The 25,895-nt window shown below is 38.8% G+C and overlaps 1 protein-coding gene across 1 annotated transcript; it reads left to right on the top strand.

The window, feature by feature from the left end:
- Positions 1–402: 402 nt before the first annotated feature.
- On the top strand, positions 403–22,821 carry LOC133298433 (uncharacterized). The gene is made up of 2 exons (XM_061497722.1): positions 403–459; positions 22,435–22,821. Exons 1-2 carry the CDS (start codon positions 403–405, stop codon positions 22,819–22,821), a joined length of 444 nt encoding a protein of 147 aa, XP_061353706.1.
- Positions 22,822–25,895: the final 3,074 nt, after the last annotated feature.

Consider the following 25,895-nt stretch of genomic DNA (forward strand, 5'->3'; position numbering starts at 1 on the left):
TTTATAAGCGAAAAGAGGTCGTAGGAAACACTTCTCGTATATTGAATAGAATTTTATTGCTTACCAAAAAAAAAAGAATTTTATTAATTAATGATTAATTTTTAATATAATAATTATTGATTTACATGGTTAAAATTTTGTCAAATTTTATCATTTGATAATGGTATCAAATAATGTTACATATATAACCAAAATTAAACTAAAACAAAAATATTGAAACTAAGCGTATATAGAGAGAGAAACAACATAAAAAAGAGATGGGTATTACTCTGGCATGGATGGTGTTAATTCCAGAAGCATCGAGAGCATCGTGCAAGACGAACTTGAGGTCACTGGCAACGTGTTGTGAACCACCGTGACACATCACGCGAGAACAAGAAGAAGTGAACGGAAGAGGGCATAATGGCAATCCGGAGAATACGAAGGGTATTCGGAGGAAAGAGGTTGAAGGAAGAGAAGGTGATATTAATGGACATAAAGAAGACATGCTTCAGTCTCTGACGCTACCATACACTCCTTCATAGTACAACAACTCCCTTTATATACGAAAATTCATTCGGTGCATTATGAGTACCGTGTCGTTACTCCTTTATATACTACACCACGTGTTCTTCTGCACGGTACGGCAACCGATAACACATAATAATAATATTATAAATTTATAATAACAACTTGGAATATGTAAAGATGTTATAATTTTGGACTTTTGGTAATAGATTTTTTTTTAAATGTTATTATTATTTAAATGTTTAATTATAATTAATGAAAGAGGTAGGATCCTTTGACACCAGTGTCAAATTTTAAATTTGACACCTCATCTGAGAGTCGTTAGATCAAAAAAATGACTCTGATTGGCAAGCATGTGACACCGTTGATTTTTTTGATCTAACGGTTCTCAAATACCGGTATCAAAGAATCCTGCCTCTTAATGAAAATGATATTTTTAGGGGAAAGATATTGTGACAACCAAGTTGTGTTACTACCAAGTGACTACCAATCAATCTCTCTGTTAGATCGATTATGTTGATCCAACGGTTATATTTATTTCTATCTTTATATGGTCATGATTCCCCATATTTAAAGTGAAAGCATTAAATATGGGAAATCATAACCATACAAAGGTGAAAATAAATATAAAGTATTAAATTTGGGAAATCATGACCATACAAAGATGAAAATAAATATAATCGTTGGATCAATATAATCGATATAACGATAAGATTGATTGGTAGTCACTTGGTAGTAACACAACTTGGTTTTCACAATATCCTTCCCCTAATTTTTATTACTCAAAGTATCTTTAACTTAGTAGATAAGATAATAATCTTAAAAAAGATAAGATATTATGATCATTTAATATATTAAAAAAAATTAAAACTATCAATATTGGGCTTGTTTAGTAATTAATTAGGAAAATGATTAGAGGATCGGATAAGTTTAGAATTGTCAATGAGGAATCAAAACGCAGGCGAGTCCTCACATATGCTCATTTTATAATGGGTTAAGTTAAATGAAAAAATATATCTTCTCTTGTGTATATAATAAATATGTGGATTTCATTGAAAAGAAAAAAAGAGAATAAAATTTAGTGAGATCCGCATATTTATTATGCATATGTTAGAGAATAAATTCTTCCTGAGAATTCTTTAATTCTTTTATAATACAAATGAAAAACGAGTATTAATTAGTTCATACAGTACTATCAAATACTTCAAATATATTAATTTTGTTTACCAATTTAACAATTAATTCGGTAGAGTTTGACAGAATTATAAGAATGACAAAAATCAATTTAAACTCAAAAGTCAAAATTAGTAATTAAAATGGAACCATAGTTTATTCTTGTGGTTGGTTGTTATTAAGGTGTATTTTAAAGTATTGGTTAAGAAGTAAAAATGACTCTTATTTTTATTAAATTATTATAATTTTCAAAAGTTAAATATTATTTAAATTATGTTGGATATTAATTATTTAAATTTTAAGTATAAGCATGACTTACCATTTATTAAAACAACTAATTTTGTCTTTTAATAATAAAAATTGAATATCATTAATTTGTTCTTTAGTTTAATCCTTAGTTTAATATTATTTTATTTTCTTAAAATTAATATGATGGTTAATCATAATAATAATAATAATAATCATACTCATAATCATAATAAAAGGTTGAAAAGGTTACGAGTCATATTCCATATATCAATCATTTAAATCGAAAATTTGAATTAATATTAATTTAAAAACTAATTCGTTGAAATGTGTTATTGTAAGAATGAAATCGTAAAACAAGTGGAAAAGTATCTTATTTACAGATAATACTAAAAACTAACTAAAAAATCCATTTATGTAAGAAAGAATTCGTAAAACAAGTTGAAATGTGTTATAGTAAGAATGAATCCGTTGAAATATTAGTTTAATTTAAGACAAATAAAACACCACAAATTAAGATATTTTGACGAAGTCCAATCGAAGGAATAGTGATTTGTGTACTGCGTTTGTAGCAATCGCCAATTTAGAATTCAAAACCTTGTCACAATCGCAAGATGTCGAAGCTTGTAAAATAGATTAGGGACAGTGTATATATATAGCATATATGTCCGCCGAAGATTCAAGTGGAGATAATGCAACTCACGCAGCAAGTTGCAAGAAGGACGTGCCAGAGTTAATTGCTTAGAAGGTCTATGGTGTAAATGAGTTTTGTTAAATCGTTTATTCATTGTTACCATCAATATAAATGAATAAGTCACTATGATTTGTCTAATGTTAAGGAATTTGGATAAATTGTATTAGGTTAGATGTTCAATTCCCAGCATTGTATCTAAAAAAAATCAATATAAGCAAATTTAACCCTCAATAGTTAATTATTTGAATTACTCATCTAATTACTAAAAAAAATACTTGTGATTTTATCTTTAATTTTGATTATTCCATAACCTAATTATCCCTTCAGAGCAAGTCAGATCCCCATATATCCCCATGACCCATGTGGGAAAAAATTTCCACAAAAATACGAGAGTAATCCCAAATTAAGCGGTGTAATAATTATCTTTCTAATATATCAAAATGCCACATTAATTTCACTTAATATTAAATGTATCTCTTTTTAATGGCATATTAAATGTATCTCGATAATATCCTATTTTAAAATGGATAAAGTAATAAAAAAATTAATTACGAAAAGGTACATTTTAATATTTTTTTTAGTTTCCTATACTATTTTCCTATTTGATAGATAGAATACTAATCTTTTGAGAAACGATTAAACGTCGCAGGCTTATTTCCTTGTGGATGCTGAAAGATTGGATATGTAGTAGATGTTTATCCCTCGTTGCATTTTGAACTTACACAAAATCATCTACTATTTAGTCAATGAATACAACATTTCTGTACATTATCCGGAGGACATCCATGTCTATTTCTTGACATAGTTTTCTATATACAATGAATTTTTTTTTTTTTTTTTGAGACGATTAGTCTCAACAATATGCAATCAAAATGTTCAAATTTATAATTGCTATATGAACAAGACTGTATTCATATCCCAATAGCTTATCAAATAATAAATGGTAAATAATTCTAAACTACCTAAGCGATTTGCTCGATACCACCAACAATCCCAATTTAATGTGGAGAATATTATGCGTACATAAAAATAAATGTAGCAACCCACTTATATACATAAAAATATGCTCCCAATGGCCACACCCACAATATGTGTTTGTTTTTAATTCTACAATATGTGTTCCTTTATTTTTGTTATTTTCATTACCACATAATTAGGATTTCCCTTTGTGATGTGATAGTAATTCAGTTACAAACATTTACTATTAAATAGGTGTGCATTTGGAATGAAAAGGAGAGAAGATTATTGACTCATTTCTCTCTTGTGTCTCTTCTCCCCTCTTCTCCTGTTTTCTCTGCAATTCTCTTTCCTATAGCACTGCTATATTGGTGCTTTCATTAGCCTACTCTTCCTCTATGGCCACAAGCATTAACCTCCCTACTCTTCCACAACATAATCTAAATTATAAACCCAGGAGACCCTAGAGGCTCAGCCGATATGCAAGGGAATCTCCTCCAAGGGCTTCATTACTGCCCATATCTCCCTCTACAGCAAAGAGGACATGGTCGACCACATATTTTATTTGTTCGTTGAAATGCCAACCTTCATTTATCGCCGCATTGTCAATTTTGTTGGGCTTCCTCCTTCAATGCTAAGCCCAAGCCCGTTGAGGGGTTTTCCTAAAAACCCTAACCTTAGATCTCACCTCCTCTATATATTTATTAGTTGAGGGTGGAGGCTAGGTTAAAAAGAGAATGAGAGAGAAATTTTGAGAGATAAATATTTGATTGTTTGAGCAAAGCTTTATGCTTTGCATTTGAGATATCTCTAGAGAGAGTTTGAGTGAAACATCTCTAGGGTAGTTTGATTATCACCATTGTTGGAGAGGTTGAGTTAACCACCACATTGTTGGAGAGGTTGAGTTAACCACCACATTGGTGTATTCTGATTATTTGTAACCATTATTTTCATAGTGGATTTTTGATCTGGAATAGGTCCCGTGGGTTTTTACTTCTTCATTGAAGAAGGTTTTCCCACGTTAAAATTGTTTGTTTTCTCTCTTTTTTTCTCCTTTCTCTCTCCTGTTTTCGTTTTGATTTTTTCGCTGCGCTGCCCTACCTGGTGAAGTTCAGGCCGAGGTATTGCCGAGATCCGAGATCAGGATCTTGTTGATTGACTTCCACACAAAGGCTGCTTAGCCGAGCTTGAGGGAACCGATTATTTCCCAACAGTGGTATTAGAGCACGGGTTCGACGGGTTCTGAGGGAGACAAGATGGAGACCAGTGGCATAACCAATGATGGAGACATATTCAAGTTGACCGCAGATAATTTTACCTATTGGAGACCGATGATGGAAGATCATCTCTACTGCAAAGATTTACATGAGCCCATTATCCTTGATGAGGGACCGGTAGGCAAAACTGATAAGGAGTGGGAGATCCTGAGTCGGAAGGCGGTAGCCACGATCAGGAAATATATTGATAAAAGTCTCTTTGAGCACGTGTCCGAGTTCACGAACGCGTATGAGTTGTGGACGAAGCTGGAGTCCATGATTCAGAAGAAGACTCCCAGGAATAAAGCACACTTGGTTCGCCGACTTTTGAAGCTTGAATACAAGGACGACATGAGTATAATTGAACACCTCAACACCTACAAAGGTATTGTGAATCAGCTGTCAAAGGCTGATATGAAAATTGATGAAGAATTGCAGGCATTGCTGCTGTTTAGCTCGCTGCCGAAAAGCTGGGATACTCTGGTGGTGACCTTGAATAATTCGACTCCAGATGGAAAATTGAAGATGGATGTCGTGACAGACAGCCTCCTGGCCAAAGAATCCAGGAGAAGAGAACGAGGTACTTCAAGCACGTCTGAGGCCAATGTTGCAGAGAACAAAGGGAAACTCGACTCCTGGGGTAGAAGCAAGAGCCGGGGTCGAGGTCGTGACAGGCGAGAAAAGTCCAGAGGTCGGTCAAAGCCGAAATATGAATTGAAGTGCTTTTTACTGTGGAAAGACAGGTCATAAGAAGCCAGACTGCTGGACCCTGCAGAATGACGAGAAGAACGGCTCTGTGAAGCCGGATCAGATTATTCCCAAGAAGAGGGAAGACAAGAGCACCACTGCTATGGTTGCCAACCCGGATGCCGAGATATTCCTCCTTGGTGAGGATAATTATTTGAATGTTGCATATGATGACTGCACCTGGATTGTTGACTCTGGTGCCTCCTTCCACGTTACTCCGCACAAAGGTTTTTTCTCCTCTTACCGAGGTGGTGATTTTGGAGACGTTAAGATGGGAAATCAAGTGACCAGCAAGATTGTTGGTGTCGGTGATGTAACTCGGATCACGGATGTCGGATGCCGACTTGTGTTGAAAGATGTAAGGCATGTTCCTGACATGCGTTTGAACCTAATCTCGGTTGGCAAACTTGATGATGCCAGGTTAGTGAACTACTTCGGTAGTGTTAGATGGAAGCTGACCAAGGAAAACTTGATCGTGGCCCGAGGTAAGAAGGAAGGCTCCTTGTACGTGATGCAAGGGAAGATCAATGGCGGAGAAGCCAATTCTGTTTGAGATGAACCTAGCTTGGAGCTATGGCATAAGCGCCTCGGCCACATGAGCGAGAAAGGGCTCCAAATCCTACACAAGAAAGGACTATTGATCGGGTTGAAAGGCCAAGCGTTGGAGAGTTGCACGCACTGCCTAGCTGGAAAGCAGCACCGAGTTTCTTTTGTGAGACCGGATCAACCAAGACGACACAGGTATATTCTTGACCTGGTCCATACTGATGTCTGCTCCATGTCGGAAAAATCCCTTGGAGGAACTCAGTATTTTGTTTCATTTATTGATGACCATTCCCGCAAAGTGTGGGTATATTTGTTGAAGTCTAAAGACCAGGTACTCCAATCCTTTAAAGAATTCCATGCTATGGTTGAAAGGGAGACTCACAAGAAATTGAAGGTGATCCGATCTGATAATGGTGGTGAGTATTGCGGCCCATTTGATGCATACTGCAGAGCGGCCGGGATCCGACTTGAGAAGACGCCCCCCAAGACACCTCAGCTGAATGGACTGGCTGAGTAGATGAACATAACTATTGAAGAGAAGGTCCGAAGCATGTTATCCAATGCCGGATTGCCGAAATCATTCTGGGGAGAAGTCGTCAAAATTGTTGTTGACTTGATCAATCTCTCACCATCACGGCCACTTGAAGGAGAAATTCCAGAAGAAGTCTGGACAGGTCAGAAAGCGGCCTATAATCAATTGAAGGTGTTTGGATGCCGAGCTTTCGTGCATATCCCTAAAGATGAAAGGGCTAAACTTGATGCAAAGACCAAAGAATGCATCTATCTTGGTTCTCCGAGATGTGAGTTCGGGTTCCGACTTCGGGATCCAATCAATAAGAAGATAGTGAGAAGCCGAGATGTGATCTTTCATGAAGATGAGAGCATTCATGACATCTCGAAGCCTAAAGTTCGAGTTACTGTAAGACGCGAAGAACCCAATCCTCCTGTCCGAGCTGAAGCAGGGAGAGAAAATCATGAAAATGAAGAAATTGTCGACCAGCAACAAGCTGAAGATGACCAAGACATTGAGGTCCGAGCTGATGATGAGATCCAGGATGAGAATGATGAATCGGGTTCTCAAACTGAAGAACAGCCGAGATATCCAACTCGAGAAAGAAGACCCTCTACGAGATACCCATCTGATGAATACACCGTTGTTGCTGAAGACGATGAACCTCAGAGTTATGATGAGGCTGTGACGAGCTCAGAGAAATAAGAATGGAAAAAGGCAATGCAAGACGAGATGAAGTCTCTGCACGAGAATCAGACTTATGAGCTGACTGAGTTGCCAAAAGGAAGACGAGCTCTGAAGAATAAATGGGTCTACAAGATCAAGAATGAAGAGAACGGGCAAAAGCCGAGATACAAAGCCCGGATTGTAGTGAAAGGATGCAATCAGAAGAAAGGAGTAGACTTTGAGGAGATTTTTTCTCCTGTGGTGAAAATGACCTCGGTCCGAACCGTGTTAGCCATGGCGGCTTCAATGGACCTCGAGGTAGAACAAATGGACGTGAAGACGGCATTTCTTCATGGTGATTTAGAAGAAGAGATATATGGAGCAACCACAAGCTCCAGACCAAGAAGACTTGGTATGTCGGTTGAAAAAGAGCCTCTATGGCTTGAAGCAAGCACCTCGGCAGTGGTACAAGAAATTTGAATCATTCATGACTGATCATAAGTTTGAGAAGACAGAAGCCGATCACTGCGTATTTGTGAAGAGATATGAGGCTGGAGATTTTCTGATATTGTTGTTATATGTTGACGACAAGCTTATTGTAGGGAAAGACAAATCGAGGATAGCTGCACTGAAAAAGGCGTTGAGCTCGTCCTTCGCAATAAAGGACCTCGGCCCTGCAAAGAAGATTCTCGAAATCAAGATCATCCGAGATTGACAGAAGAAGCTACTGTGGCTGAGTCAAGAGAAATATATTGAGAAGATTTTGAAGAGATTCAGCATGGACAAAGCCAAAATAGTGAGCACCCCCCAGATTCCGTAAACAACATAGAGGAAGAATGAAAGGAATATCCTATCGAGTTAATCTTATTTGCTTCGGAAGATATGCTCTTCAATCACTTGAGCCCGCTTGGATAACATCGAGGCGAATAGAAGAGGGACAACGAGCAATGTCACAAAATGTTCGCCGGGGTGGACAAATATGGGTACGCGTATTTCCAGATAAACCTGGTGCCCGACCTGGTGAAGTTCAGGCCTAGGTATTGCCGAAATCCGAGATCAGGATCTTGTTGATTGACTTCCGCACAAAGGCTGCTTAGCCGAGCTTGAGGGAACCGAGTTCCCAACAAATTCCTTGTGCAAACTATGCTTAGGTGGAATCAATAAATTGGAACTTATGACTGTGCAGAGGTGTGATTTTTTTGTTTACTTAAAGGATTCCTTCTCTGATTCTGTTTTCATACGCGAGGTTTTTAAATATTCTAAGAAAAAGAACAAGGGATATTTAAATGAATTTTTTTGAAGAGAAAGTACTTGATATTGTTGCATCTGACCTTGGATGCCAATGGCAGACAAAATACATGTTCGTTTGGGAAATACTTAGTGTCTGCTACTAACGGTAATGGTGGTTCAGGTATGGGAATTCTAAAGCCATTTACGGTTTACCTTTTCTTTTGCTATATCATACGTATTAGGATATCCATTTAATGATGATAAAATTGAATACAAAAAGTGGCTAAATAGAAAGTAATGATTTCATAAAAGAGTAATCCTCCGGTTCTCACTTTCTACTAACAAAATAATAAAATTCAACTCCTACAATAAAGGTCATAAGCACCTTCTTATAGAGTAATTATAAATTGATCCAAAATTTAAAATCCTAAAAATAAGAAAACTTCATAAAATAAATATAACAGTAATTAACGTCTAAAAATAAATAATTATAATTAAATCATTTAAAACACGTCTCGAATCTTATACCTGAAATCATGCCAAATGTGTTGTTCTTTTTCTTGGCAAACAAATCACAATCATTTCTATTACTTCATTTAGACTTAAATTTAATCATAATTTTTTATATTTCAAATTACTGCTTCTTTCAACAATTGGGCCATACTTATTGGGCCACAATTCTGGTTAACTACGAGTTTCTTGAATCAATGGTTGAGCTATGTACAATGGGCCAATTGTAAGTGCATTATTCTTCCATGCTAGGAAACGATTCGTCCTTGAATCTTCTTCATCTTCACAAATATCAATCTCTTTAGGTAAAAACTCAATGGAGAATTCTTTCTCTATTACATCTTCATCATTAGATTTATCGTATACTAGATTATCATCATAAATTGAATTTTCATCATAAGATGGATAATCATCATAAGAAGTATCATAATAACATTGAGCTATTGAACCGTGGCATTGAGAAACTATCCCTCTAAAATGAGGGTAAAGTTGCTTCAAGAGAAAATAGAGGCATCTTTATATCTTATTCTCTAAAAGCAGCACAAAGAAAATAAATGAGAACTTGAAATTTTCAGTAAAAAAATATAACGCTCGGTTTATAAATCGACACTTTAACAAGTGAAGCTCCGAGATGTGAGCCTATTGTTCTAGAGGTGTTACCAACTCCTCGGTTAATTAGGCTCATTATCTATTTGGCTCACACGAGAAACCCCAGAGCAGCCATGTCTTATATACACATGTTTCCACCTTTATTCATCGTATTCATCAAGTATGCATCTTATCATTACACTTCATGTAACACCTCATCGGCCACCAGTGCATTATCATGCATATGATATTAAGCGCAACATGTTTAAGCAAATAAATACGGAAGCTAAACTTAATTGAATCACATTTAGTCTTTTGCAAAAAAGTGAATGAATTTTTTACTTTCCTAATGTATTGCAATTCACCACTTATTTCGTGTCCAATTAAGACTATGTAAGGCTTTCTTACACCTCATGTCTTTTTAAAATAAAATAGAAGACATCTCCTTTGTATTTGGAGGTTTTGGGGATTATTCCCCGCTTTAGCAAAAATATCTAATTGACAGTTATCCAATTTTCATACATGCATCCAACTATAAACTAGTCCAACCTAGAATCCATCAATGGATTACGTATAATAGGCTCTGTGCCTTTTCTTCTAATCATTAAATAATCATACTTCAACTTCCAAAAGTACATGAGAAGATAAATATTGACTAACCTCATACATTCATCCTTGACATGCATCATGAATAAATTAAGGTTTTCATACGGTCCATATACATTTATCTCGAAATAACATATCTCGCTATACACATTCCTCTAAACAGAATATACAAGTTCGTACAAAATATGCATAGGTACACACTATGCTCTCCAAAATACATCATCATCATGTGAGAACATGTACATCAAAATAATCATAATAGTCTAATGCTATGAAATAAATGACAATGACGACCTCTTGCCTCGTGATGCTCCAACACCATTATGCATATACTTGAGATATGGTCCCCACACGGGGTGAGATAACAATCTCAGTAATTTGGGGGTCCTTAGATGATTCCTCAACCTCTAAGTTCACTTCAGGTGTAAAAGCAATAAAACAAAGTTAATACATTATATATATATATATATATATCTCAACCAGTGCAGTCAGGATAGGATCAGGTTGATCCTCAGAAGTCTCTCGTGTTCTCCCAGACCCTACCATGACTCTGCACAAGTTACACAAATTATGAGTTGATCAGGCCCACGCAATGTGATTACGTATGCATTATCATAATAAAATTCGACGGAGTAAACACACAAGACAGACGCAACCAAACATCCTAGCTATTGCAATACATACAGGCTTTTCCCTCGAACAATTGCTCTGATACCATAAATGTAACACCCCGTATATATCCGGTAATGTTATCATACTATCGTATTAAGCTGCACTTAATTAAAAATGTGGAATATCTTTTTCTTTTCAATAATGATGTCATTAATCATTACCAACTTGATTACTTAACCATTTTCAAAATATTGCCTGTATGTACATTGCAATAAATAGCTAACTGAAATACCTCATTAATTAAATAACATAAGTATGAGTCTTTAGTCACGGAACTACAAAACGTAGACCAGACCATCTAACAGTTTATACAACTCAACTCAAAAGTACTAACAACATAGTGGCATGGGCAACTCCCATGCTCACCCAAATAAGGCAACAAAGCCCAACATCAGTCTCAACAATAGCAACATAAGCATAAATGACAGAAAACATAAACAGCATCCAATCTAGTCATGCCAGCATAATATGAACAGCACTAAACATCAACTAAGCTCTGGCCTCCTGCCGCCAGAGGCATCGGTCCCCATACTACCTGAACCTGAAATAATCATTCCCCAAACGTGGGGTGAGATCTCTAAACAAGAAATCTCAGTAAGGCAAGGGGTCCTCAAGGATCTTCCACCTCAAGCTCACTTACATGTGCAATATATGTTCAAAAGCAGTTTATAACATCAGTTCTAAAATATTGCAATGCAATAGATAATCATGTCATGTGTGTCAATTCTATTCTACTGGCCAGAGAAATGCAGAATTTATATACGCCAAATACCCACACATAGTGCAAGATGCCACTTGCATCCACCCCGGATCACCGTCTTGTATGACGCCACATACTCAGGGTTACCGTCAAGATGGAACAACACATGCATATTAAAAGCCATTACACATAAAGCTCAACAGCATTTCAAATATTCAAAACATGTAACACAACATGCATATAACCGTACCCCCATGGGACATGGTGAAACTTCAACATGGCTAAACCGAGGACACGAAAGCTTACCTTGCAAGCTAACACCCAAAGCCAAGAGTCCACAGCTCAAGTCCAACACACAGCAGATCACAATCTGATATGGACCAATAATAAATCAATAAACATGCACTACAAGCATACATAATAAAGACAACGTCTTTCTTACGTTTTACGTCTTAAGGCTTCCCTCAAAGCCATAAGCCCTTAATCCAATGATTCTGACTTAGTTAAGTATCTACAGAAGTTCAACTTCATCAATCTAGGGTCCACAAACCCCCAATAGCCTACTGTATGAACAGTACAACTATTGTTCCTCGCAAACCCAGAATATCCGGATATTTGTCGGGGGTATATCCGGATATCAATATCCGGATATCCAGATCCCCATATCCGGATATCAATATCCGGATACCATATCCGGATATTTCGCGACAGAATGCAGTTTCTGCATTTCGCGAAGATATCCTTCCAAGGTACCATTTTTAACACTATAAAACGTCAAAGCATGCATCTTTAATCTGTTTTAAGTCCACGTACCAGTTGGTTACTTGTTTAACCCATTAACATGCAAAGACATCACCTTTAACCCATTAAAACTCATGATCAAGGTTAGGCAACTCACCCAAAGCTCAAAACAGAGGCAAAGGGCTGCTCTTGGAGCTCACAACCAGCTCCCAAGGTTCTGACTTAGTCCCAAAACGAAAATGACACACTAAGGTTGGTTCTTTCTTCACAAAGGAAGCTCCTTGAAGCTCACAATGCCACTACAATGGCTCAACAACCCCCAACCTTCAAAGTCAGCAACAAACACCCCCCAAACAGAGGTCACAAACTCAGAATGATACTCTCTACACCGCTCCAAAGCCAACTATCACAAGCTACAAGTATTTAGGAGAAGAATTTGTGAAGGAAATGGCCCCAAAGCTCAAGAACAAGATGAAGAAGCCATGGAATAGTGTTTAAGAAAACTGGTCAGCCACCCTCCACGTAGAGAATTCTGAATGCCTAGGGTTTTGTGCCTAACAAGCCTATATATAGTCACTTAACCAATTAACACACAATATTAGCTTTTATTGCTACGCTTAGCATTTTAATCCCAAACTCAAGATTCTCAACCTACTCAATTTTACAAGAATTAACATATTTTTCTTATATTTTTTGGAGCATTTTTCCGGTACGCGCTTTTCATAGCCAATACCAGTTTCTGGCACCAGTTGTCATTATTTTAACTTGAAACTCGTTTTACAAGTCCTACATGTTATTCTAGTAATTATCATGCACTTATTATAATTTTTCGGGATATTTTTTCGGTACGCATTTATACCGACTAGCAGAACCGGTATCTGCACTTTTCGTCAGAAAAGCGACTTTCAACATTATTACTCAATTACTATAATTATTAGAGCCTCATAATAATTATTAGGGTCAATTATGGAATTATCTCATTAAACTCATAATTAACTGATTAATTTCCTTAATTAACGGTGCAGGTTCTTACATTCACCCCACCTTTTTAGGATTTTGCCCTCAAAATCAGAATATACCTGTCTCGGAAATCGGGATACTGCCGGAGAAGCTCGCCCTCTTGCTCCCAGGTACACTCCTCAGGAGTCCTTCCTGACCATTGCACTTTGACCATCGGAATGACTTGCTCCTCAGCTGCTTCTCGCCACGATCGAGAATCTTGAGTGGTCCGACGAGAGTTTTCAAGTTCTCCCGATCCTCCACATCATCCGGTTACACCACGTGCGAAGGATCCCCTACATACTTGCGAAGCTGAGACACGTGAAACACGTCGTGGATGTTGGCCAAGTTCGGAGGCAAGGCAAGCCGGTAGGCAACAGGTCCTACTCTACCAAGAAACTGGTTTGGCCCAATAAACCGCGGGCTCAGCTTCCTCACTCCGAGTGCCCGTCCAACACCGGTGACAGGTGAAAGTCTCACAAACACGTGCTCACCCTCACTGAACTCCAGTGGACGATGCTTGACATCGTAGTAACTCCTCTGGCGATTCTGCGCCTGCTTCATCTTTTCCCTGATCATCTGGATCTGCAGGGTGGTATCTTGGACAAAGTCCAAGCCAAACAACTCACGATCCCCAACCTCCGACCAGCAGGTAGGTGTATGAAACCTCCTACCGTACAACGCCTCGTAGGGTGCCATGCCCACGCTAGCATAGAAACTGTTGTTATACGAAAACTCCACCAATGGAAGGTACCTATCCCATGCCAAGCCCTGCTCCAACGTGCAAGCTCACAACATGTCCTCCAAGGTCTGGATAGTCCGCTCAGTCTGTCCATCAGTCTGAGGGTGATAGGTGGTACTCAATCTCAACTGCGTACCAAAAGCCTCCTGCAGCGCCTCCCAGAACCGAGATGTGAACTTCGGGTCCCTATCACTGATGATACTCTCGGGCACCCCGTGAAGTCTCACGATCTCGCGAACATACAGTTTGGCTAACTGCTCAGTAGTGAAGCTCACCTTCACTGGAAGAAAATGGGCAGACTTCGTCAGTCTGTCCACAATGACCCATATCGAGTCACAACCAACCTGAGTCTTCGGCAAACCCACAACGAAGTCCATGGAAATGCTTTCCCATTTCCATTCCGGAATCTCAAGAGGTTGAAGTTTACCAGATGGCTTCTGATGTTCAATCTTCACCTTCTGGCAGATCAAACATTTGGACACATACACAACTATGTCCTTCTTCATTCCTGGCCACCAGAAATTCCTCTTCAGGTCTTGGTACATCTTTGTAGCACCAGGGTGAACAGTAAACTGTCCCTTATGGGCCTCCGCCATAACCTCTTCGGTCAAAGGACCTCTAGGAATCACCACACGCTTTTGAAACAATAGAAGTCCATCCTCTTTCCAAGACACACCGTCTTGGTTCTTCACGTAGTCGACACACTCTCTCTGCACTTTCGCCTCGTGGATCCTCTCCATAAGCTCATTCCTGACCCTCACAGTCTCCATCTCGAGAAGTGCACCCCCAAACAAGGTTATCACCTTCAGATCTTGAAACTTCTCTATGAGGTCGAAGTCACCCATCGTCAAACTGGATAGACTCATGAATTTCTGACTCAAAGCATCAGCTACCACATTGGCCTTGCCAGGATGGTACTTCAACTTAAAGTCGTAGTCCTTCAGAAATTCCATCCATCTTCTCTGCCTCATGTTCAGCTCCTTCTGATCAAACAGATACTTCAAGCTCTTGTGGTCACTGAACACCGCAAACTGCATACCGAACAGGTAATGCCTCCAAATCTTGAAAGCAAACACAATCGCAGTCAACTCCAAATCATGAGTCGGGTAGTTCTCCTCATGAGGCTTCAACTGCCTCGAAGCAAAAGCAACAACTCTACCATACTGCATCAACACACAGCCCAGCCCCTTTCCAGAGGCATCACAGTAAAGCTCAAACTGCTCCTCGGGATCAGGAAGGACCAACACAGGTGAAGTAGTCAATCTCTCCTTCAACTCCTGAAAGCACGCCTCACACTCGTGAGTTCATACAAATAGAGTCTCCTTTCGGATAAGGCGAGTCAAAGGGAGAACCATCGTGGAGAAGCCCTGGATGAACATCCGATAATAACCTGCCAAACCTAATAAGCTCCTCACCTCCGTAACTGTCTTGGGCCTCTCCCAATCCAGCACGACCTCAATCTTGTTGGGATCCACTGCAACTCCATCCGCTGAAATCACATGCCCCAGAAACTTGATTGATTTGAGCCAAAACTCACACTTAGAAGGCTTAGCATAAAGCTTTTTCTCCTTCAGCACTTACAGAACAATCCTCAGATGCTCCACATGCTCCTCCTCAATCTTGGAATAAATCAGAATGTCATCAAAAAAGACGATCACAAACTGATCCAGATACGGCTGGAAAATCCTGTTCATGTAATCCATGAACACTGCCTGCGCATTGGTGAGTCCAAACGGGATCACCAAATACTCAAAGTGACCGTATCTCGAACGAAACGCGGTCTTAGGGACATCTTCCGGCTTCACCCGAATCTGATGGTATCCGGACTAGAGATCAATCTTGGAATACACGCAAGCACCCCTAAGCTGATCCAACAGATCATCAATCCGAGGAAGGGGATACTTGTTCTTGATCGTCACCTTGTTCAATTGCCTGTAGTCGGTGCACAATCGCATTGTTCCGTCTTTCTTCTGCACAAAGATGACCGGTGCTCCCCAAGGAGACACACTCGGTCGGATGAAATTTTTCGCTGAAAGATCCTCAATATCCTTCTTCAGCTCAGCCAACTCTGGTGGCGACTTTCGATATGGAGCTAATGAAATCGGCCCCACACCAGGCAACAAATCAATGGAGAACTCTATCTCCCGCTGTGGCAGAAACTCAGGAACCTCCTCAAGAAACACCTCGAGGAACTCCCCCACCACAGGAATTCCAGTGATATCCTCCTGTGTCCCACTCACCAAACCTCCCAATATGACATAACCAAATGCCCTTACTCTCAAAGCCTTCCTAGCCTACAGCAATGAAATATATGGCGAGGAACTAGCTGTGGAAACACACGGAGACATCACCACGCGCTTTGCACAGCAATCAATCAGTGCACAGTTTCTAGACAACCAATCCATGCCCAGAATAATCTCTAAGTTGGCCATCGACAATCCTATCAGATCCACCGAGAACTCACGGCCTTCCCACTGAAACACTACATCGCGATGTACAGTGGTAGAATCACAAATTTCTCCGGTGGCGGTAGTCACCCGCAACGGTAGAGAAAGCGCAGACATGGGCAACTCAAGCCCCAAAGCAATCGGGTAGCAACAAACGAATGCGTAGCCTCAGAATCAAACAATGCATCAACATCAATACCACCAATAGACACAGTACCTCTAACAAGGTTCGGAGCGCGGTCCGACTGCTGCCTATCCAAGGTGTACACATGCCCAACAGAAGGTGGCACCGCAGGTGCCGAAGTAGAAGCCATCGGAACCATCTGCAAAGGAACTGCCTGAACAGCTACAGCTCTCGCCGTCGATGATAGACAATCTCTAGAGAAGTGGCCCTCCTTGCCACACTGGAAACAGATCAGCAGACCCAAAGCACAACGACCAGCATGCTCCTTTCCGCACCCCGCACATCTCGGAGTGGAATGAGGCCTAGCAAAACTCCCCTGCTGCGAAGCAGTCCTCTTGAACTGACCAGGCGCCTGCCTAGTCGCCAACTGTTTACCTTTGCCCTTCCCAGCAAACTTCTTATCCTTCCAAGAAGTAGGAGCAAGAGTGGAACTAATAGTCCCCTTGGTCTCGTCGACCTTGGCCCTCTTGGCCTTACTCGCTATGCAGACATCCTCAATGTCCTTACACTGCTGAACCAGTGTACCAAAATCCCTCGAAGCAGCTCCAGCAATATGCTCAGCAATCACCTCACTAAGTCCATTGCGGAACTTAGCAGCCAGAAACATCGGAGTAGGAGGAACCATCCGGAAGTGCGCAAACTTCACAAGCTCATTAAACTTGACCATGTACTCGTCAATAGACATCGAGCCCTGAACCAATCTATCAAATTCCCCCTGCTTCCTCTCCTGCGCATCGTAGGGAAAGTACTTTCCCAAAATCATTCCTCGAAGAATGGCCACGTCATGACATGACCCTGCATCTCATAAGCACGAGAGGTGTTCGTCCACCACTCATGGGCATCGCCCTCCAGCATGTAAGTCGAGAACATCAGCTTCTGCGGGTATGTACACTGCATGACCCGGAATATCTTGTCCAACGCCTGTAGCCATCTCGCTGCAGCAATAGGATCCAAAGACCCATCAAACACAGGTGGCTTATACTTCCTGAAAGCATTCAGTCGACGATCAATCACATCATGATCTTCAGCAAGCTCCGCAAAGGTCTTCATCGTCCCAGCGACATGAGTAGCACTGCCAAAGTGACTCAGGCTCTCATCCTGAACACTAGGTGGAGGCGGTGGCGGTGGAAACTGACCTACAGCAGGACCAGCCCTCATCTCCTCCAACATGACTCTCATCATCGTCATGTTCGCCATCCTGTTCGCCTCGAGGACATCCTCAGTGGTCCTCCGGTTCGCTTCACGAACCTCTTCTGCGGCTATCCGATTCGCCTCGCGAACAACGTTCATCATTGCCGCGTTGGCCAATCTAGTGGCCTCCTGATCGGCTAACCTAGCCGCCTGCATCTCAGCCAATGCAGTCAGGATAGGATCGGGTTGATCCTCAGAAATCTCTCGTGTTCTCCCGGACCTTACCATGACTCTGCACAAGTTACACAAATTATGAGTTGATCAGGCCCACATAATGTGATTACGTATGCATTATCATAATAAAATTCGACGGAGTAAACACACAAGACAGATGCAACCAAACATCCTAGATATTGCAATACATACAGGCTTTTCCCTCGAACCATTGCTCTGATACCATAAATGTAACACCCCGTATATATCCGGTAATATTATCATACTATCGTATTAAGATGTGCTTAATTAAAAATGCGGAATATCTTTTTCTTTTCAATTATGATGTCATTAATCATTACCAACTTGATTACTTAACCATTTTCAAAACATTGCCTGAATGTACATTGCAATAAACAACTAACTGAAATACCTCATTAATTAAATAACATAAGTATGAGTCTCTAGTCACGGAACTACAAAACATAGACCGGACCATCTAAAAGTTTATACAACTCAACTCAAAAGTACTAACAACAAAGTGGCATGGACAACTCCCATGCTCACCCAAATAAGGCAACAAAGCCCAACATCAGTCTCAACAACAGCAACATAAGCATAAATGATAGAAAACATAAACTGCATCCAATCCAGTCATGCCAGCATAATATGAACAGCACTAAACATCAACTAAGCTCTGGCCTCCTGCCGCCAGAGGCATCAGTCCCCATACTACCTGAACCTGAAATAAGCATTCCCCAAACGTGGGGTGAGATCTCTAAACAAGAAATCTCAGTAAGGCAAGGGGTCCTCAAGGATCTTCCACCTCAAGCTCACTTACATGTGCAATATATGTTCAAAAGCAGTTTATAACATCAGTTCTAAAATATTGCAATGCAACAGATAATCATGTCATGTGTGTCAATTATATTCTACTGGCCAGAGAAATGCAAGATTTATATACGCCAAATACCTACACATAGTGCAAGACGCCACTTGCATCCACCCCGGATCACCGTCTTGTATGACACCACATACTCAGGGTTACTGTCAAGATGGAACAATACATGCATATTAAAAGCCATTACACATAAAGCTCAACAACATTTCAAATATTCAAAGCATGTAACACAACATGCATATAACCATACCCCCATGGGACATGTTGGAACCACAACATGGCTAAACCGAGGACACGAAAGCTTACCTTGCAAGCTAACACCCAAAGCCAAGAGTCCACAGCTCAAGTCCAACACACAGCAGATCACAATCTGATATGGACCAATAATAAATTAATAAACATGCACTACAAGCATACATCATAAAGACAACGTCTTTCTTACGTTTTACGTCTTAAGGCTTCCCTCAAAGCCATAAGCCCTTAATCCAATGATTCTGACTTAGTTAAGTATCTACAGAAGTTCAACTTCATCAATCTAGGGTCCACAAACCCCCAATAGCCTACTGTATGAACAGTACATCTACTGTTCCTCGCAAACCCAGAATATCCGAATATTTGTCGGGGGCATATCCGGATATCAATATCTGGATACCATATCCGGATATCCATATCCGGAGCGACAGAATGCAGTTTCTGCATTTCGCGAAGATATCCTTCCAAGGTACCATTTTTAACACTATAAAACGTCAAAGCATGCATCTTTAATCTGTTTTAAGTCTACGTACCAGTTGGTTACTTGTTTAACCCATTAACATGCAAAGACATCACCTTTAAACCATTAAAACTCATGATCAAAGTTAGGCAACTCACCCAAAGCTCAAAACAGAGGCAAAGGGCTGCTTTTGGAGCTCACAACCAACTCCCAAGGTTCTGACTTGGTCCCAAAACGAAAATGACACACCAATGTTGGTTCTTTCTTCACAAAGGAAGCTCCTTGAAGCTCACAATGCCACTACAATGGCTCAACAACCCCCAACCTCCAAAGTCAGCAACAAACACCCCCCAAACAGAGGTCACAAACTCAGAATGATACTTTCCACACCCCTCCAAAGCCAACTATCACAAGCTACAAGTGTTTAGGAGAAGAATTTGTGAAGGAAATGGCCCCAAAGCTCAAGAACAAGATGAAGAAGCCGTGGAATAATGTTTAAGAAAATTGGTCAGCCACCCTCCACGTAGAGAATTCTGAATGCCTAGGGTTTTGTGCCTTAACAAGCCTATATATAGTCACTTAACCAATTAAAACACAGTATTAGCTTTTATTGCTACGCTTAGCATTTTAATCCCAAACTCAGGATTCTCATCCTACTCAATTTTACAAGAATTAACATATTTTTCTTATATTTTTCGGAGCACCTTTCCGGTACGCGCTTTTCATAGCCAATACCAGTTTCTGGTACCAGTTCTCATTATTTTAACTTGAAACTCGTTTTACAAGTCCTACATGTTATTCTAGTAATTATCATGCACTTATTATAGTTTTCCGGGATACTATTTCGATACGCATTTATACCGACTAGCAGAACCGGTATCTGCACTTTTCGTCAGAAAAATGACTTTCAACATTATTACTCAATTACTATAATTATTAGAGCTTCATAATAATTATTAGGGTTAATTATGGAATTATCTCATTAAACTCATAATTAACTGATTAATTTCCTTAATTAACGGTAGCAGAACCGGTATCTGCACTTTTCGTCAGAAAAATGACTTTCAACATTATTACTCAATTACTATAATTATTAGAGCTTCATAATAATTATTAGGGTTAATTATGGAATTATCTCATTAAACTCATAATTAACTGATTAATTTCCTTAATTAACGGTGCAGGTTCTTACAGCGGGCAACAACAAAAGTTGGCGCCAAAGGGGCGAATCTCTCTCACAATGTGGCGCCAAAGGCGCTAAAGCCAGATTTACGAAGATTTGACACTGATTTGTTTTCTAAAATAAAACAAAATGGAAAAACTTTGCTCATCAATAAGAAAAAGATAACTTTGGATATATTTTGAGGAGGAATCATATCAGATGGGCTGTGATATTTTGAAGATTTAATTGGAGATTTAAAAGGAAAGTTTCTCTTTAATATAAAAAGAGGAATATTTTGAAACAAGGGTATTCTGGCAGGAAAGATTGAAGGCTGGAACAAAGAGAGAGAGAGAGAATAAGGAGCGCGCAACACAGAGAACTCAAAGACTATAGACAGTGAAGATCTGGAAGAGGATCAAAGCGGAAACATGGAGATTTAATCTCATTCTTCATCTAGGAATTTAGTTTAATTGTCTTTTAATTTTCTTTTGACATTTTTGTTAAAGCCATACATGAATATGTTTGGCTAATTTTCTTAGTAGTTAGGGATATGGATCCAATGATTACTCTTATTTGATTTTAATTAATTTTGAAAAAAACTCTGTCTCAATTATTATGTATTTATCCTGATTTATTTGTTTAAATTTCTTATATGACTTGAAAAACCATATAGGAATAAAGAGGGTAGAATTCTAAATAGAAATATTTAGGATTTTAATCGAACTAGGATAAATACCATTTTTTGCTTGTTCTAGACATAGACTGGCGAGAATTGCAAGCGTGTGGGATTCATTGCATTTAATGCTTAATCTACGAAGGGTTTCTAAGAAATTAGGATTCTAATTAGATTAAAGGGATAAATAACTAAGACATTAGGAATTTAACCAGTTAATAATTAGATGAAGAATCATTTGCTAACAAGAGGGCTAGGATTTTATTGAATTAATTTAATTCATTTAAGGGAAATCATAGATGAAATAGACCCTAGCTGCGTTTTTATTCTCAATTTTCAAAACTTAATATTTTATTTTAAATTAGCTTTTTAATTAATTTCTTTTACTGTCTTAGATAAAAATGGTGAAACTATTACTTATAATTAGTCTTCGTGAGAACAATACTTTTACTTAATCACTTTATTACTTGTACGACCGGTATACTTGCCATGTTCGCAACAGAGACACATAAAGTATACATCACACAAGGAAACCATCTTGCGACATACAAAGTATAAGTAGACTGTTGGATATGAATCCTAATGACAAAGAAAAATAGAGAAATATTAAAGGAAACCAAGTAACAAAATTGTTATTCAATGTTCGTCAAGATTACAGACAAGCATTTTATATTAGGAACTATTGTTAACTCTCTCAATTGAGAGTTAATTTAGTATTTTTATGATGAGTTTGCTGCATAAGTTCCATATAAGTTGTCTTGTTTGCATGATAATTAAGCTAAATATTGCATGACTCACTATGGGCATATAGGACTGCTTATAAGACAATATTAGGTGCATCTCCATACAGAATTGTCTATGACAAAACATGTCACCTACCTGTTGAGTTAGAGCATAAAGCATACTATGTTATATCATAGCTAAATCTGGATGAACAAGCAGCTGGACAGAAGAGAATGCTACAACTAAATGAACTGGAAGAGTTCAGGATGAATGCATATGAAAATGCCAAGCTTTTCAAGGAAAATATGAAAAGGTGGCAGGATAATAAGATCCTGGCAAGGGTATTTGAGCAAGGTCAACAAGTTCTTTTATTTAACTCAAGGCTCAAGCTCTTTCCAGGCAAGCTCAAATCAAGATGGACAGGACACTTTAAGGTTGCACATGTGTACCCCTATAGAGCTATTGAAATTATGAATGAAAAAGATGGGAGCACATTTAAGGTTAATGAACAAAGGCTGAAGCATTATTGGGGAGATCAAAATATCAAGGAGACAACCATTATCTCCTTGGTTGAGCCAAGTTGAAATCTGACGAGGAGGAAGTCAGGCTGAAGACTATAACACAAGCGCTTTTGGGAGGCAGCACAAAATTTAATTAGGAAGTTTTTAAATTTTATGCATTTAAATTTTAGTATTTTAATTTATTGCAATTTCGTATTTTCAATTATTAGGATTTAGGATAAGTTAGTATTAATGTTCTTTTTAATTTTAATTAAGATGTTTTGCAGGGAGAAAAATGGTGTTGATGCCCATTAATTAAAATTATAGGAACTAGGTTGTAGCACGAGGTCATGAAAAATAAGGCAAAACCCATAGCAATTGGGTTGGAATAAAGGAATCGGGCCAAACAAGCTTTGGGCCCAATTCAGATGCATCAATTAGAGTCATTATGATGTATAGCAGGCCCACAGAAAGAATTTTTAGAGGCTACCACATCATCACTGAAGCTGTAACAATGCAACGGTTAAAAATTTCAAAGAAATGGATGAAATGACACAGCTATCAGAATTTTACGCACATCCTGATGCAGCACCATCCAATTCACCCAGCCACCAAAAGTGAACCGTTGTGACCCATGTGCATATTTATCCCACTGTAAAAGCCAGGTTCTATATTTCTACCTTCATTATCGTGTTTGTATTGGTTTTATGAGTAAAAATTCTCTCTTCTAATTACATCTTTAAGAACCTTCTTGCAAGAACTCAAGCCACAACAAAGGCTTGAGTTTGGAGTCCCCCAATCATATTTCTTTCTTTCTTTCACTCGAGACAACCAAACTGAGTTAGGAGTGGAACAATGGAGGGCTTAAGCACTCAAAGTGGCAAGATTAGGGCAAGGACCAGTGGAAGCAGCTCTCAATTAGAAGCAATCCCCTCCTTCTCCACCGAAAGAGCAATAAAAAGGCATGAAACCATGCTCAAGCGGACACCATCACCAGACAAGGGTCTTGTCAAGGACTCTCTTGACTCCAATGCCTACCCATCTTACATTTTAGTCATCATTGAGGCTCACCAATGGAGAACCTTCTGTTTACATAAGCAAGATGGTGTACTCCCCATTGTTCCAGAGTTTTATGCCAATATGCCCCAAGGAAGACCTTCAAATGTGGAAGTGAGAGGGAAGCCAAGGTACCAATTGGAGATGAAGAAGAGAAAATCAAAATGAATGAAGAAATCTCCTCTGCTGCTGTAAGAAGGATATGGAGGAAAATTGAAGAGTTATTACAAAGCAATGCTACTGCAACTCCCCAGAAAAATGATGATATAGCACCACCTGCTGAAGGTGCTAAAATTTGGGAGAAAATTGATAAGAGTTACAAAAAATAAAGAAAAACCAACTGAAGACAAGAGAACTTGTGATGAAAAAGTTGAAAGAAATGGACAATTTCATTTTAGGTCAGTTGAGATTCCTCAATTTTGCACCCCAAGCCTCTGATGCAGCAATACCGATGCAGCAAGGGAGTGATGATGAAGGAGAACAAGAAGAAGAAATGGAAGAGGTGGTTAAGCAAAAAGATGAAAACATGGAAGATAACCTCTCAGACTAAGAAGAGCAAGATGAAGACTAGATCATAACTTGTAATAGTTTTGATTTAGAAGAAGAAAAAAAATATCTAGGTTGCATTGTTCTTTTCTTTTCTTTTTGCTATTTGTAATCCCCTGCATCACTTAGAAAATTAATGAAAAAGAGGAACATGTTTGCTAGTTAATTAGATTTTAAATTCAGTAAATTTACTTTTTAGTTTTATTTGAATAAAGAAGTTAGGTTATACATTACATCATAGGAATAATGGAAAAAGTCTAAATAAAGAGTAAGAAAAAGTATGAGAATAATGCTGCATCAATAAGGTAAAACAAATTGCATCTTTATCTATGTTGTTATGATCCTTTTTGCTGTAGCAGGATAGTAGTAGTTATGTTGAGTGAGAGTAAGTTCTCTTTAACTTGAAAGGCAATGAAAGTATAAATTGGAGGCTGAAATGATCAAGGCAGAAAGCAACTGGAGTAATTGAACAATCAAGCACAAAGGAGGAACTTGAAAGCAAGAGAAGCCTAAAGAGTGGATTGCGAATGAGGACTTAGGATTCAGGGTTTGATGGATTTGAATCTTACCATATGAGTAAGTTCTAAAGGCTATAAGGGTGAAAGAAGCCGAGCTAAATCAAGTGCAAAAGCACAAGTGAAAAAGAAAGAAACTCACATAAAGAAAAATCAAGGCAAAATTAAAAAACATAAAATAAGTGCCAATGAACATGAGCAAAGCTCACAAAATAAAAGAGGGAGCCAAGTCAAAAGAAAAGTAAGCAAGGTGGACACTCGTTCCTTCAATTCCCTACACATAGGTTTTGATTCAAATTTGGCAAAGTATGGATAAAGAAACTAAGTCTTATGATTCTTAGTTTGATGCTCTCAAGTGGATCAAGCCAACAAGAAAGTTCACCACACACACACACTCAATACTCCAAAAGGAAGAAGCCATGAGAAGTCAAGCTAACAAAGAGTCCCAAAGTGAAAGTATAAGCCAAGGTTGAAAATCAACTCTCACGTGTACATTGTTCTTGGAATGCTACATCAGAACTACTCATTTCAATAATAGCCATTGCTGCTATTATGCCACTGAATTTATGCAGGCCAATTAATCATTTTCTTCTTTGTTACTTGAGGACGAGCAACGTTTTGAGTTTGGAGTGTGTTAACTCTCTCAATTGAGAGTTAATTTAGTATTTTTATGATGAATTTACTGCATAAATTCCATATAAGTTGTCTTGTTTGCATGATAATTAAGCTAAATATTGCATAGTTATGATTAAGTGTTTTAAGATGACTAAGTATGGAAAATGAGACAATATTTCTTGATTTTGTATAAGAAAAGATGACTTGTTAAGTGTTTATCCTTGCAGGAAAATTGACGTCAGAATGCTGTAACAGAGAAGCTGACAAAGTAATGATATAGCAGTCGGTACAGCATGACAGCGTGGACAAGGGAACAACTGAAAATTCAAAATTCAAAATTCAAAAGTTAGTTATTCCCCAACAATTGGATAAAACACCAGCAAGAAAGGATCAAGGACGCTTTCAAAGATTAAATCTTATCTTAAA

Source organism: Gastrolobium bilobum, unplaced genomic scaffold (assembly GCF_033153095.1).
Source record: "Gastrolobium bilobum isolate Gb01-03AN ecotype WA unplaced genomic scaffold, APGP_CSIRO_Gbil_v1 utg8009, whole genome shotgun sequence".
Classification (NCBI taxonomy): domain Eukaryota; kingdom Viridiplantae; phylum Streptophyta; class Magnoliopsida; order Fabales; family Fabaceae; genus Gastrolobium; species Gastrolobium bilobum.

What these genes read in the sequence shown, in the direction of transcription:
- LOC133298433 (XM_061497722.1), top strand. Translation starts at nt 403, where the DNA reads ATGGCAATCCGGAGAATACGAAGGGTATTCGGAGGAAAGAGGTTGAAG. An exon ending in AGAGGTTGAAGGAAGAGAAG is followed by an intron (nt 460 to 22,434) that starts GTGATATTAATG and finishes GTTATATCATAG; the next exon opens with CTAAATCTGGATGAACAAGC.